The following is a 16,120-nucleotide window of genomic DNA, read 5'->3' as shown; positions in this document are numbered from 1 at the left end:
TGTTTACTGTTAGAAAAATTCACTCGACACCTCGCAATAAAATCATTAAAACAAATACATTTATTCTTCGAAGAAGGAGCAGAGTCAGAAATACAACATGACAGGCAAGTTGCGCCTGCTAGACTGCTCCCCGAGCCAGCCCAACACTATCATTTTAAATACATATGTTTATCAGTACACAAAGGCTCACATGACATCTTTATGGTCTCTTCCTAGTCATCTGATAATCAGGCCAGTCATGGCCGAAATAGAAAGACAGGCGCCCATATGTTTAGACAGAGACATTATTGACACTTGCTGTCATATGACTTATCAGGAGATACTACATTGGTGTGTAGATGCTGCCATAAGAGAGTTCAATGAAAGGCCACTGGCCTTCCAACACAATTCATATTATTGTTAAACAATGCTTAATATTATAGTTTATCAGGAGTAAATTATTTTTCTTCCAGCATTTATATATGTATTTAAGCATTTATTTATTCCTGTATTTAATTATGTATTTATACATTTATTCAGTATTTATTTATTGAAGTATTTATTCCTGCATTTATTTATTTTTACTTAATTATTTTTCTGTCCTCCATACCGTAGCTCCATAGATGACTAGATACCAATAAATAATCCACACTGACCTTTTTGTGAAGGGGAGAGAAACAATTAAAGTTTTCAGGATACATTTTAATGAACACACATTCACACTATGCCTCATTAAAACTGTAAGCACAAATGCAAGGGATAATAATACCAGGCGTTTTAATGAAATAAACAGAAAATACAAAAAGAAAATCGCAATATCCAACCCCCGCAGCAGGTGGCGGTGATGAGCAATATGTTGACATTGTAGCTTACGCGCGTTAAAAAAAACTCAAAGAAGAGAAAGGGACCGTTCACTAGTTGTCGGTATTATTTTGCCTCTTTATAGTTTTGCTAGTGATGAAATTGTGAGTGCAGATTGAGCACCACGTTTTTCCTAGAATATATCAATACCATGAAATTATAAGGACTGTTCATGTGCTTCGCGATATGTCTGCAGCGACACTGAGGTAAAACCTGCGGACTGAAACGCGGTTATATGAATCAACATTTGCAACAGAGAGCTAGCAGAGGTAGCTGTAGCAGCTAACAGCTACCTGGTACCATAGATAACAATAACTCTTAAGTTAGTTAACATAACTAGCTGTTAACCTCTGACGCAGCATGACAAGTCGTTACAGTCAAGTAATTTAGAAAATATAATCTTTCTTGACGCCTTCGAGATAACATTCATGTTAATGTTAGCACTTTATTTTCGTAGCTGTTATTGCTAGGTTCCTACGGGTGTGTTTAGCGTAACCCAACGTAGACATGGCGTCATATACCCAATTGCAAGCTAGGCTAGGTTCACCTCACTCAAATAAATGCAGTCTAGTACGACAGTCATGCATTAAGTCTGCGTAAACCGTAAAGGTTATACTGTATCTTTTCGGTCATCTTTTAGGCTGCTGTTTGGAGGAGTTTAAGTGCGTCATGTAAGTGGGTGTTTTGAGCACCTCGGAGACCATATTGAATCAATGCCTTTTGGTGTTGTGGTCTTTTCAAGTCAGTAATTTCACACGTACCACAACTCTTATTAGTCAAGTTTCCAAAATTATGTGTGATGTCTCACTGCAACACATAATGTATTAGCTAGTTACATCAACACAAATGTACAATCAATAATAATACGAGTTCAGCTTGTGTCCTGCAATGTAGGTCGAACGCTGCATTGCTTGTGTCATTCTTCACTTTCTGTAAAGCTGAAACGTAATACCTGAAAACCTGATAGTGTCTTTATATATTCCACGACTACTGTATGTATTGGACTAAAAGTTGAGATGTATGTTATATGAGATTTAAGTTAACAATACACTGTTGATTCCACCAAATTCACTTCATACTAAAAGTATTGATCAGCTTTTAACAAACAATTTGATTAACCAGCAACTTGACAAGTTTACCAAAACATGTCCTTTTTTTCCCTTGACTGTAGCACCACGACAAGCAAGCTGAATGTATTGGTCAACAAGCTGCACGAGTACTTGGCTCATTCTTCTGTTGAGGACAGCAATGGAACACCAACCTCAGAGGATGCAGATGACACAGGTTTTTTTTCTTTTACTTTAAACATGAGTAATTGTAAAGTTATTATGTTTATATAATCTGCATATTTACATGCTTTACATAAACTATTACAGGTCTGACAAACAGGAGCTGCTCTGTGGGGAACCTAACAGGTCATGCTGCGACACTGGTAACTGAACATTCTTGATGTTTTGGAATACACCTCAAGTTTTGTATATAAGTGGTGACACCATTGTGCAAGTAACCTTTAAATGGATCCAGCAGAAAATATGATCACATTAAAACTTGTACACAAATGTAAAGGTGTTTTTATTTGTTAAATCTATGATTCTTATCATTATGGTGAAATTTGTTTTAAGAACCAGCGCTTTAAAATAACAATTAAAGCAAGACTAAATAAAAACAAAGAGTGTTTGTACTTGAAGCCTGCATGTGCTAAACTTGCATTAGAAAAGTGGATAATAATAATAATTGTTATTGTTTGTTAATGTATTTGCACTTCACTTATAAAACAAAATCATATTTTTTGGCTTGTAAATGATAAGCTTGGACACTGCTCATGTCACAGGAAGTTAAAGTAATCAAAAAAGCAAATTATTCTGGTCCTTCAACATAACAAGTTTGATTGCATTTCTTTTTGTTTTCCATAAACAAATCCCACAGTTTTCTTCTACCACTTTCCATTAAGGGGCCAAAGAGTTTTTTTTTAAATTATATATTCTCCTGTAGATACAATGCATTTTACATTACATTTAGTTTGATTTGGAATTCTTCTTGACAGTTCAAGGTTCAATGTTTTTTATTTTGTCATTTGTGCATACACCAACAGTCCAGACACATAGGAATTGTTTCGCAGGGCTCTCTGAGTCATTTTTTTTAAACAGAAACACACTATAATAGAAAGAATATATACTATGGAGATAAACACCATACATGCTTACATACGTACATACCTACATACATATAAAAACACTATACATACGTACATACATATAAAAACACTATACATAGGGTGGTGGTATGTACAAGAAAGGTGCTTCTTTTTTTAAAGTATCAAATAACAGTATTAAATAGACTATATGACATTATTTCACATACAATATATATATATATATATATATCACACATGTTACATGTGAGTAAGTCCAATTCCTTGTCTGTGCTATATAAAATGCTGTAAAAAGTCCGCTTTACAAAGACTGGTCTACGCCCAGATGGCAGTGATGTTGTGGAAACACCGTTTATGAGCTTCTAGCTTCTGATTATGTTAACATTTTAGCCATATATTTTAGTTTTAGATGACAGGAATGTAATGCAGCGTTTTCTTTTAAAGTTGCAGCCAATTGCTTAAAAATGCAATGTAGTGACAGCTTTATTTATCTCCCATGTGCTCTCCCTTCTACTCAATGAATAGTTTCTGCTCGCTGAGCAGCGGTCTTCAACTCCCTTGACTACACGTTATCCGTACTTCCAATTAATTTACTAGTCTAGAAAATTGAGATTGTTGTATTATACTGCTTTATTTACAACAGTCATAGTCTCCTAGAATTAATTAGTTCCTATGAACCAAGTACTACCTGCTGAGTGAGTGTCCGCCTTTGGGACATTACTTAAATATTTTAAACGCCACCATTGATGTTGATAACAGTGATAATCAAACTAATAAAATGCTTTGCTTTGTAGGCAGGAGTGGATACCAAATACTCAAGGAGGTGAGTCAGTATTTGATATTTAACCTGCAAAGCATAGATATGGTATGAATGCCCAAATATTTAATGCAGCTCATGGCTGAAAATACTGTCTGCTGAACTAAAGTAAATGCAATGTATTGCAATTAGAGGCATGCCATTTGTGCTCGAACCAAGTGAAAGTTGTTACTTTAAAAAACATTGGTAGCTCCTGATTAATTTTTTCTATTCAAAATACACTTCAAACCCGAGGAGACTTTTGGTTGGCGCTTGGACTTACATTTTTTTATGTTTCACTGCTATATTAGAAAACCATCTGTTGTCATAAAACACTCTGGACTGGATGAATCTGGAGACTCAAATGCAAGTGAGGATGTGGATTTACCAGTTAACGCAAATGGTCGCCTTGACGTCACTAGATTACCAAAAGGTATGTTTTTTTTGCGCTGCCTTATAACTTTTCTGCAGTGCAAATGTTAATAATTACATACTTGATAATGCTGGATTATCTTTGATTCATTGGTGATGTGTTTTGTTTACACAGGCACTGTGCTGGTCAGGCCTGAACCTGTTGATAATGGAAGAGACGACTTCAGGGGTCCTGAGTTTCGTAGTCGGAAATCAGGCGTACTACGGAAAGAGTTTTCCAGAAGACGTGGAGGTCAGTCACTACTGGATGATATGGTCACAACATTTCTCATCACGTCATGATTACTGAAACAAAAGGAAGCCACTTGTTGGGGTTACTCATTCATTGATTACTTGTGGAAAAATTCTACTCGACACAAAACGAAATCAATAATCAGGTAATTTATTCGTGCAAGAAGGAGCACGTTGCTTTTCAGAGGTCTGTCTCTGAGTTTCTGTCTTTTGTATACACTGTGATAAAGAATTGATAACGGAGAACGGGGGGAAAAAAAGGTTTTCTTTAGAGACAGGTGTCGATGAGGAGTCTGTGCGGGTGCTGCTCTGGCGGGCCCTTACTTGGTTCGTTATCTCTTATCTAAAATATTCTGTGGTTTTTGCGACGTCACGGCTATACTGAAACAGTTAAACGTTACTAAGACATAACCGTTCTTTGTCTTGACTTATTTTTCCAACAGTCAGTATTTTGATTTGAGAGATCACTGGATACTCAGACTTTAACGTTATTATAACTAATGACAGCGGTGTCCTTTTTTATAGGAGTGGAACACATGGAAATTGTCAGTTGCACTGCATGTGGCCGACAAGTCAACCATTTCCAGAAAGATTCCTTCTTTCGACATCCAGTTCTGAAAGTACTTATTTGCAAGGTGAGTCTGCTTCTTCATATGTTGTAAACAAAACCTCAATGTTCTGTGAAGTGTAAGTAAAGAAGTTGTTTTGTTTTCACTTATCATTATGAAGTAAATGTTGATTGAACAGTGTTATGGCGATAAAATAATGACAAAGAGTTCGAAAGTAAACCAGCAACACATGCGGGTAGATATTAAGTTTGACAAATACATCTTGGTAGGTCATCCGACATACTGATGGGTAAACGTTTTTACCAAAATAGTTATGCAAAAGGTTCTTCTGCGTTTTGGTGTCATTTACGAGCATTGCTTCTGTCCTCTGCTGTCATTTTGTGAATTTGGCAAACACAGTATCATACGTTTTTATTTTTTATGTGTGTTCAAACTGGCTGAACTATGATTAGCATTTCACTGGCGTATTGTTTCTATCCTGTTCTCCAAAATTCTTCTTCTTCAGATTTTGCTGTAGCCTCTCCTCAAAGTTTGTATTTAACATAATATCTTATTATCTCAATAAAATGCAATGACTAAAGTTAATGAATGATAAAACGGAGGCTCCATAGTCTGCACCAAGACTGTAAATGGTTGGTGGTGGTTTTGATAGTTTAATGAGTCTCGAACTGAAACCACCATTTCTGAATATGCCACAATTCCTTTCACATCCGTAGCCCGCCCCAACCCCCCCTCCACCACGTTCACCTTTGGTGAAGAGATAAATAAATAAATAAATATATATATATATATATATATATATATATATATAATATATATATATATATATATATATATATATATATAATATATATATATATATATATATAGACAAATAACATTTTAAAAGATTTAATGATGCGAAAGCATTTCTGTATTTGAAGGTAATAATTCAAAAGGGCCATCAGACTAGCAATTCATGTATTTATATTTCTTATTGAATTTGGGGTACATTAGTTTTGTTGGAAAACATCTCGTTTCTACTATACTTTGTCCAAGCTGTCTACAACTCTTCAATTTAATCTTTTGTTTTTGTCAGTCTTGCTACAAGTATTATTCAAGTGATGACATCAGTAAGGACGGAGACGGAATGGACGAGCAATGCCGGTAGGATTTGTTTTATTACATTTTTAACTGAGGTATAAACAATTTTCAGAGCTTACTTTCTCCGATACCTATATCAAGTGTTTTTATCATCTTTCTTTTTTGCTCTTGTAGATGGTGTGCTGAAGGAGGCAACTTGATCTGTTGTGACTTCTGTAGTAATGCCTTCTGCAAGAAGTGCATTCTCCGAAATTTGGGAAGGAAGGAGCTGTCTGGCATCTTGGAAAGCAAATGGTACTGCTATGTGTGTAGCCCAGAGACCCTTTTTGACCTGGTGATGGCCTGTGACAATGTGCTTGAGAACATGGAGCATCTGTGGTATCAGCAGCGCAGGAAGAACAGAGTCGAGCCGGAGAAATCAGACCTTTACGCCATGTTGCCACACTTGCCACAAAACATTCCCTTGGATAAATGGGATCACACTGGAATGGATGGTAGTGTGGTGTTCAACTATAACACATTGCAGATTTCCAAGGATGTTACCAAAAAGGCCAAACATTTGGTGGACTCAACAAACATCTTAAACCGGACATTTGTTAACTTCATTCATTCTGTGACGGCAAACCAACAAGCACCTGCTGTTCGCAATCTGTACCTTAACTCTTTTTTATCAGTAGTTAAAGGCTTGCGAAAATCCCTTGCAGCGCTCGAGGATAGCCTGAAGGAAGAATTCAGTGACTTGGATTTCATGAGCTGTTGGGAAAAGTTCTTTAGTGAGGACTTTAATGCTCAACCAGGAACGGACGCAGAGCCAGATATCCCCGATAAAAGGTGCTTAAGTGACTTGCAGAAATTAGCAGCTGAACATTTGGAAGATTACGATTCTGACTCCAAAGGCTTCACGGATGGGAGAACTGCACATGTTGGTCCTGGGTTAAACTTAAATTCTGATTCACACGGAGCGAGACAGAGGTCACAGCAGATTGGACTGAAGCCTTCTGAAAGCGGTGTCAACATGACTAAAAAACTAGTAGTAAAACTTACACCTGTACCAATGGAGCAGGAGCCATCCTCTGATGCCCCAGAGAAGGACATTCAACTGATGGATAAGAAGTCGGAGGGAAAGGATGTATCGGACACTGAAGAGATAGGTGTCGTAGGCGCTAAACCGGACAGCAAGATGAGTAATGACAACTCTATTGCATCTCTACACACAGAAGAGGAACAAGGCAATAGACGTTCTCCTCGCGTGAAGACAACACCTTTGCGTCGACCGAGTGATGTCAAGGCCAAAACATCTTCAGCAGCAGACAGTGACAGTGACTCTGACCCGGAGGATACCTCCGGCTCAGTACCAGCCAAAAACACTGAAGAGCAAAGTGTGAACCGAGCAAGAGACGACTCTGACTCAGATGAAGTGCCTGCTGCTCTGCTTGAGCGGGCAGCTATAACCCAAAGCTCTGATGAACCCCAGAGTGATGAGAACAGTGGAAAAGCCTCAACTAAGGTGGCCAAGAAATGTCTCTTTTGGCTCACTAAGAACACACCAATCTCACCAGAGAAGATGCGCCGCAAACGCAAAATGTTGGACCGCTCCCCCGAGTCTGACTCAAGTAACAGAAGAGTAAAATCACGAAGGGGCAGTGGGACAGATTCCTCCAGTGAGGATGAAAATTCACAGAAGAAAATACAACACTTGAATACACTGAGGCCAATAGGGAAGTCTCACCTCGTCAAACGAGAGGATGACGGCGTGGCTAGAAACCAGGGTAGGATACAGGCTGGAAAGTCTAAGGCTAAATCTCATCGGAAAGCAATGGAGTCATCATCCTCGTCAAGCGATGATGAGGAGGAGGACGACGACGAAGATGATGACGACAACTCTGGGAGTGAAGGAAGTGATCAGAAGATGAAACCAATCACTGAAGATGTGGCCTTACTGGGGGCAGCAGCATTCCACCAATCATCAGGTGAGTTTTATATTAATTATTATGTATCTAGATCTACAGTCTATCTTGTCAATGGATATTATTAGTAGTTGCTGATGGTTACCTGGTGGAAAGCTTAATGGCTAATGGTAGTTAAAATCCATATATAAGCAGAAATGTGTGATTGTATCAGAATCTACAATATTACTTGTCACGCTCTTGGCAGACAAATATTGTTAAATGTTTTTTAAAGATGCACATTTGTGTGGATGCCATTAAGGGGGCGTAATTAATGCCATTAGTTTCACCTGTGCTTCTCATGCTGTGACGAGTCAAAATGTCTCTTGGCATGTCGGTGTTCCCTCATTCTGTGATGTTCCCCCATTCTATGATTATATATGTCATCACTTTGCTTAAACAACAGTCATTTATTTTTCAAATTGTTTGTTTTTGTAGATGAGGAGCACTCTGGGCCCTCGTGGGCAGCGGATGATGATGATGATGATGATCCAGAAAATAGGTATGGTTTAAAAAGCCCGAATGTAGAATTAGTAAAACACCCGAGATGTGTAAAGAAGGCAATGAAACCCAAACTCTGTGCAAAATCAAGCAGCACTTGTGTCTTTAGGACTCAGTTGCGGTCTTATCAATCAAGACCAAAACGTAGCTGCAGCAGAAGCCCAGCAATCAAATACACATCTTAACACATCTCACTGTTGAGCAGATGGTCCGCGTTATGATGCACTGAGACTTAATCTTCCTCGAACAGGCTTTTGAACGATAAGCAACATACTCTGCTTGTCCACATGTTGTTTTAAGTTTAAGTGTGCAATCCTGTATACATGTAAATGCAAGAGATGCATTTTACTGATGACTGAAAGGTGATATCATTAATATTAGATCTTATTATCTCTCTCTTTCTATGAATTCTCTACAAATCTCTTTAAATTGATTGTATTTCCCTGATGTAATATCCTGAAACAAAAGGGAAACTTTGCAGTTGACCCACTTTTCCCTTCCAGAGGTCTGAGCATACTTTGAACAATGAATCAAACTTATTTAAGCTTTACTGCCCAACCTGTTTTGAATGACAGTAATTTAACATCTGTTGAAAGATTTGACTTATTATAGAATGCATAAATAACTGTTGTCCTCCATTGAGCAGCTGTTAACTTAATTGTTTTTTACAGGTGAAGTACAGAGTTTGAAACATGCCTGTCAGATTCTGTCCATATTTACATTTCAAGAATAAAATGAAGTATTTTCTAATTAACCAAAGTTTAAGGCATGTATACAACTTTTATGCTTCACCTTGAAAACCATAGTTTTGATATTATGCTTTAAATGTAGTTATTGTGTGATAATTAGATTTGCTCATAATTATAATAAGAAGGCAAAGTTATTGCTTAAGATATCTGATACAATGTACCTGGCTTTTTAAATGAAACTTAGCTTCATGTTATTCAGCTTTTGAATTGTTTTTGAGCACATAAGTCAAATGTTCTTGCCACACAAAATTGGAAACTTTGTAAGCATAGAACATGTTTCTGGTAATAAATCCTCAAAGTCTCACCCAAACACCGTCAACATTTGTTACATTTTCTTTCCACTGAATTCAAGTGATATAATATACATATCATGGTCGACACCAACGTTAACGGCTGGTTGCAGTTGGAACAACTTGAAGTGCATTTCGATAGACATTCCTCGTTGTTCTCTCCGGGTTCTCCGGCTTCCTCCCACAGTCCAAAGACATGCAGCTTAGGTTAATTGGACTCTAAATTGCCCGTAGGTGTGAATGTGAGTGTGAATGGTTGTCTGTCTATATGTCTGCCCTGTGATGGACTGGCGACTTGTCCAGGGTGTACCCTGCCTTCGCAGCTTGACAGCTGGGATCGGCTCCAGCGCCCCGCGACCCTAATGAGGATAAGCGGTTAAGATAATGGATGGATGGATTCCTTGTTTTTTGTTCAATGGTGCTCTGCAGTGGTTTCTTTAGGACATCAACATAGGCATGAATAAACACTGAATTCATCATTTATAAAGCAATATTCCAACATGGACCCATTAGTAACTCATTAGTGTGCAATTCATAAACACAGTTTTAAATGTTTGATTCTTGATTAATAAGCTTGCGTTTTCATACTTTCAGAATGAAGGATTCCCTATTTGAAAATTAAGTATTAAGAACTTATAGATAATTAGTAAGATCATTTGTAAAGCATAGTTCATGCTTCTGCGTCACGCCGAAGCCGTAACTACGCCGTCGACGTGACGCCGTCGTTGAGCATTCGAAGTTCTGCGTCGAGGGACCGCGTCGCTCTGCAATTCACGGCCATGCCGCCAGGGGTGTGTGGCTGTGTGGTTTCAGGGGTTATAGAGTCGGAGCAAATGCTTACATTGCAAATGTTGAAGTGCAGACGACAGAGAAGACGTTTGCGGAGTTAGTCTGTACGACCACTAAAAAAAAAAAGCAGCTGCCGGAAATCACGTTCTGAGCGGACCAATCACAGCGCTTGCGGTCCACGTCGACGCAACGCGTAGTTAGGATTTTGGGGAGGTGCACGTCAGGCTACGGCGTAGGGGTGTGCGTCGACGTGGTACCTACGCCGGAGGTACGCCGTCGACCTGACGCAGAAGCATGAACTGGGCTTAAAGAGTTCGTAATTGATACAAAATGCTGCAATTCATGATTTATTTAGTAGTTACTACTCGTTAGTTAAGTATGTCTATGCTTTACAAAGCAATGGCTCAAAGCTAACAAAAGTCTGTTATCAACACAAAAGGTGAAATAGACACAAAACAAAATTATAAATAACATTAATCTGATGGGGCTGGGTGGCCATGCCCGTCAGTGGCACAAGTGTGCCACAGTTTGTTGGCACATATTATTGATTATGCTAGCTATGGCTGGTATAGCTAGCTAGCCGGCTAGCAATTGCTAGCGTAATCAAAAATAAAAAAACTTTTATAACTTTTTATGAATTGCATAATAATAAGTTACTAATGAGGGTTCATGTTTGGAATAATGCTTTATAAATAATGAATTTGGTGTTTATTCGTGCTTTACTGATGCTAAATAGTGTGTACTTATTATAAAGTGCTTCCTTAACATCAAGGTTCTGGTATTTACACATGGTTACCATGATGAATGATACAATTTGTTGTGACATAATACTCCTGGTATGTAGTGTCTTCTTTTGAGACGATTTAATATGTAAGCTACTAGCTCTAGAATTGAGGCATTGATTTTTTTTCCATTCAAAATTGTTTATTACTGCGGTTCCAGAAACATACAAATATTAGTCCTTCCGGGGTGCTGGCACTCCAATCCCACCTCATGTAGTTCAGAGCAGGCTGTATGGCAGTTGGCAGATTGACGCTTACTGGAGTGCTCATTGGTAGTATGAAGTTATAGAGCATGTATCCAACACATCTGTTGCATCACTGGCTTCATTGACTGTCAGGGGTTTTAAGTAAAAGTTATAAATATGAGAACCAGGTACTTTTTCCGCAAAGTATTTCAATGACCAGACAATATTAGTCCCATTGGTTTAATATTTGGGCTCTGATGCGTAGAGTTGCTGTTCAGCTCTCCTGTCAATCAGTGGTATTTATTGGTATCGTATCGCTACTACTGCTCTCTTTACATACTCGTGCAGCACTGACCTGAGGTTGTATCTTTTAGTGTCAGAATATTTGACATGCAGCTCCACCTGTTAAGAGTGCTGTTGAAGCTTGGGAGTGTGTACTTTTGTGATAAGAGTTCTGGAGATGTTTCCCCTGCCAAAATATTTTTCTACTTGTAGATTTCATCGATGTTTTCTGTCTCTGCTTTCACAGGGATTCTCTTAGAGGCGTGGTTATCTCAAATTACAAACAAATGTTCTTCCCGCTGCTTTACCTCTAATAGTATCTAGCCATGCACATGTCTGTTTTATCTGCTGAGGTTTTGAGATATTTGAGATTTCTGAAACTCCCCCAGTACAAGGGAGGTGGATAAATGTTGTTATTGCTGCTCAAGGCAGGAAGGGACAGCACAGGGTTTGTGTGGAGGTTTTGGTGAAGGTCACGTAATGTGCTATTCAAGAGTTTCACCATGCATAACGTTACAAAAGAGGCAAAAAAGAGATTGTAAAAACAATGAAAAAGATCTATTGTCATATGCATTTTTTTTATTATTATTATTATTATTTATTTATTTATTTTACAGGGACAATGCACACTGATCAACAGTATACTGTAAGTGTGCCAGAGTTAGCCATAGAGGCTAATTTACATCTGCTGTCCCTAGCCAGTTTTTTTTTTTTTTATGGCACCCTGAAAATACATATATAAAAAAAAAACACAAAACAAATACAAAAAAACTAAGTTAAGAAGGATACATAAAACACTGGGGGCACATAATATATAAACACCAAACAAGACAAATACACAGTTACTCTGAATAGACAGGCAGGTCAAACAGTACATTAGTGCTTGCACACCTGATGGGCAACAAGCCATTCCCTGAATCCATGTTTGAATGTTTTGTATGTTTCTGTTGTTCGTCTGTATAATGGCAGATCATTCCATAAGCTTGCTGACCTAATGGAGAAAGCAGATCTGCTAAAAGAGGTTGACCTAATTAAAATAACACAGTCACCTTTTAGAAACAGATCGAGTCAGTCTGCCACTTAGAGTGTGCTGTTTGCTAAAGCAGTCAGAAATTACTTCTTTGTTTTCTATTTCCATGTGGCTATTAGTGTCAAAGTCCTGAAAATATGTTTACACTGCCATTCATGTGGGGTTTGGTTGGCCTGTGAAAGCCTGTGCATGTGATATGTGCTCATTTAGTAGCTGTAGTTGGTTCAAATGGGCACCATCAAGGAACAATGTCCATGCTCGAAGCTCTGAGGAATGATATGTGAAAATCTTTTTTCAAAGGCCATATCTTAGTTAATCAAAATAATTTTGTCCTTGTGATGCCACTCATTGGACGCTTTAAGTGCTCAATTTTACCACTGAAATATTTCACCACAAGCTTCATTGTCTGTTGAGGGTCTCAAGTAAATGTGTATGAGACCCAGGTGCTGATACCCTATATCATCTCAATGGCCAGATGATGTTAAGCCCATTCTAAATATTTTGGCTGTGATAGTGGAGCTGTCGTTTAATGGTATCTATTGAAGCCGTTCCTCAAAAACCGCACCAGTATTTTTGTATGTTTTACCCTACTTTCTATACACAGAATATACATTACTGCTGACTATTTTTAAAAGCATACTGTAGTTTTTAAAATGAAGAATTGATTTTTTCCCTTATTTAAACTAGCTGAGACTTCTTGCTTGACCGGTGAACCAGCTGTTGCGTTGTTCTCCAGTAATGCAGATAAAAACAATTTCTGCTAATAAATCTTACGGGTCAGTGCTTTCAAATGTCAATAGGAACGTTGTATTTCAGATAATTGAGTGGGTTGTAAAACGACTATTATGTAAAAAAAAAATTTTAAAAAGCGACCAAATTCACACTGTGCCTCTAATGACATCCATGTTTGTTTCTCATGTTTTTTTCTAGGTCGGATTTTCTGACAGCACAGCAGTGAATGCAGTGCTGTTAGGCAACAATGACTTAAATCTGGGATATCGTAGTCTCCTATTGGCACCCGTTTTTTTTGTTTTTTCTTCAAAAGTCTGTTTTCAGCAGGAGTGATAGCACAACTTTATTATTAGAAAAAATGGTCAGCAGAAATGTAAAATTCACATTGTTCATAGTCAGTGGGCTAAAACAGAAAAAGTACTGTGTTATTTCATTGACATCCACACTGCATGCAATTACTAATGGCGATGATGCCAAAATTATGTGTGGCTGTATGTGGATTTTATTCATTGTGTTTCTGTTTCGTCCTATTTCCCGGTTAAAGCATGTCAAATGAGACCCAAGACTTTGTCCGGTTACTGCTGCTTTCATCTGGCATTTCTATACTGCAATACGTCTTTGACTATAAACTCTCACGGGACATAGGACAACACAGATGTTAGGTCCAATCTCCAGTGACCTGCATTGACAACCACACATTGCGATCAGCACCAGACCCGTGCGTGTCATGCAGGTTGCTTGTTGAGAAATTGACCAGAGAGTAGATGAACTTGAGCCAGACGCATATGAGCTGTGTAACTCCATTATCATGTGTAATTAATTACATGTCAGCTCCATGTTGGGAAATGCCTGTTGAACACAGGCAGTTGTAGAAGTGGTTAAAGAGGGTAACGCATGTTTGTACTAATGAGAGTTCAAAACACGATAAGGTATTGAGACCATAAACTTTGAATTTAGAAAACATGAACTGCATCCGATTATGTGCATCATTTCCTCATTTTATTTAAAAAACTTCATTCTCCACTGGAGTCAAAATGTTAAGAACAGTTGTGATTAGTTTTGATTCTGAGTAAATATTTATGTATAGACTTTGTTAGTAATTCCGTGTTTGTGTCCCACATCTTTTTCTCTGTCTTTATTTCACCAACAATTCTCTGGTTACCTTTCAGTCAGCGGTGTTTGTGTTCAAGCAGCCTGTAGTGAGAGTCACGATTGAATGAAGAAGAGATCAATGCATCTTTTATTTTCACATGAAAGAACTAATTGAGTGTCTGTTACAGACTCCAGCAAGCAAAAAACATTGTAGGAAATAAAACTGTCCCTCCATTGTCCCCAAAGGAGAATAAAAAAATCAATGTCTTTGTTTCTTTCCTGTGAAAAATACTTGTTGTAATAAATTCTTTCGCTTAAAAACGTCTCTGTATCATTTTTCGTTTTTTCCCTGGCATTATTTTAAATGCATGTCTTCCAGGGTTGTGCCGGTTCACTTTAATTTGTCTTTGACTTGACTAGCAGAGCTTTGAATTGGCACATCAGTTCAAGACTAATGTTGATACATAATGTGTATTGAACTAATGCGACTCCCTGAAGATATCTGAATATTTTTAGAATTCATTTACCAGCTGGAAAAAAAATAACACAAAAACCAACTCCAACTGTAATAACATTTGATTGTGATTTTTGCCTTAAAGTATAACTATAACCAGCTGCAGACAATGTTGAAATGATGAAATGAACTTCAGGTACCTTTTTTCCTTCTTTTCCACTTTTGAAAGAATCGCTAAGAAAATTCTATTGGCCCAAATCAAAGCCAACTACTCCTCGGGCGATGATATCTCTTCGGATGAGGAGACGCAGGATGACGAGTTGGATGAGAAGTTAAAAAATGGAAATGAAGACGATGAAAATGGTACGTTATTTGTTTATTATTTTTTAAGTAGCACATATTTAGCTTTCCACTGGTGCATTTTTGTTATTGAATAATCACAGGTATTCTTTTCTATTCCTATTGTGCTATTCTAGAATTTATTATTTGCATTTTATAACCAAAGCTGTGGCTAATTTTGAAAATTTCAAATGATACAATATATCTCTGCTGCAGGGGAAGAATTGACTTCAGACTCCTCTGACACCACGTTTAATGGCGCCAACTCCAGGCACCATCTTCTCCGCCACAAACTGACGTTAGACGAGGGAACGCCAAGTGACGAGGCAGAGTGCGATCTATCAAAACCGGAGAGCAAGCGAAGAGCCAGCCGCAAACACCTGAGCTGTAAGGATGTGGCCAACATTAGAAACTGAACTGTCTTAACGTATTTTGCTTTAACTTTTGATTTTGATATCTGTCAAGCTGATACTGAAAGTTTGGAGGACAGAATCGAGTCGGACTTGGAGGATATTGGGATGAGCGAGGAGCTGAGTCAGTCAGAGGATGAGGCCAGTGGAAACAGACTCAAACGGTACATTAATTTTAGCTGCAGTTGATATCAAAAACCAGAACAATACCTCAAGTAAAGTAGGGTGGCCGAGTCAACAGACTGACTCAGTGATGTCTGTTATGCAGCAATATCGGTCTAAAGTCTGCTGATATTTAATTGACAAACTTTTTTTGGACCAAACAGAATTCAGTATGTTTAATATGTACTTAATTTAATTTCTTATTCTCACCTTTTAGCTCCAGATTATCCAGTAAGGGGAGGGAGGCACCCCGTAATTCAGAGCAAAAGAAACC

General features: G+C 38.0%; 1 protein-coding gene across 1 annotated transcript in view; it reads left to right on the top strand.

Moving 5' to 3' along the window:
• Positions 1–888: 888 nt before the first annotated feature.
• LOC137802763 (transcriptional regulator ATRX-like) overlaps positions 889–16,120 on the top strand; it is a 23,570-nt gene continuing 8,338 nt past the window's right edge. Inside the window, exons 1-14 of the mRNA XM_068600868.1 lie at positions 889–1,046; positions 2,012–2,124; positions 2,217–2,272; positions 3,787–3,815; positions 4,100–4,221; positions 4,336–4,452; positions 4,977–5,086; positions 6,099–6,166; positions 6,278–8,073; positions 8,488–8,551; positions 15,165–15,298; positions 15,491–15,661; positions 15,740–15,848; positions 16,064–16,120. The exon at positions 16,064–16,120 is cut by the window's right edge and continues 40 nt beyond it. Coding sequence (XP_068456969.1) covers positions 1,027–1,046; positions 2,012–2,124; positions 2,217–2,272; positions 3,787–3,815; positions 4,100–4,221; positions 4,336–4,452; positions 4,977–5,086; positions 6,099–6,166; positions 6,278–8,073; positions 8,488–8,551; positions 15,165–15,298; positions 15,491–15,661; positions 15,740–15,848; positions 16,064–16,120 — 2,966 coding nt within the window. The 5' untranslated portion in view covers positions 889–1,026. The remainder of the gene's footprint in view (positions 1,047–2,011; positions 2,125–2,216; positions 2,273–3,786; positions 3,816–4,099; positions 4,222–4,335; positions 4,453–4,976; positions 5,087–6,098; positions 6,167–6,277; positions 8,074–8,487; positions 8,552–15,164; positions 15,299–15,490; positions 15,662–15,739; positions 15,849–16,063) is intronic.

This window comes from Clinocottus analis, unplaced genomic scaffold (assembly GCF_023055335.1).
Source record: "Clinocottus analis isolate CAN_PGR_092001 unplaced genomic scaffold, fCliAna1.0.p SCAF_5, whole genome shotgun sequence".
In the NCBI taxonomy this organism is placed as follows: domain Eukaryota; kingdom Metazoa; phylum Chordata; class Actinopteri; order Perciformes; family Cottidae; genus Clinocottus; species Clinocottus analis.
Note: the sequence above shows the minus strand (reverse complement) of the source record. Positions and strands in the feature narration are given on the sequence as shown.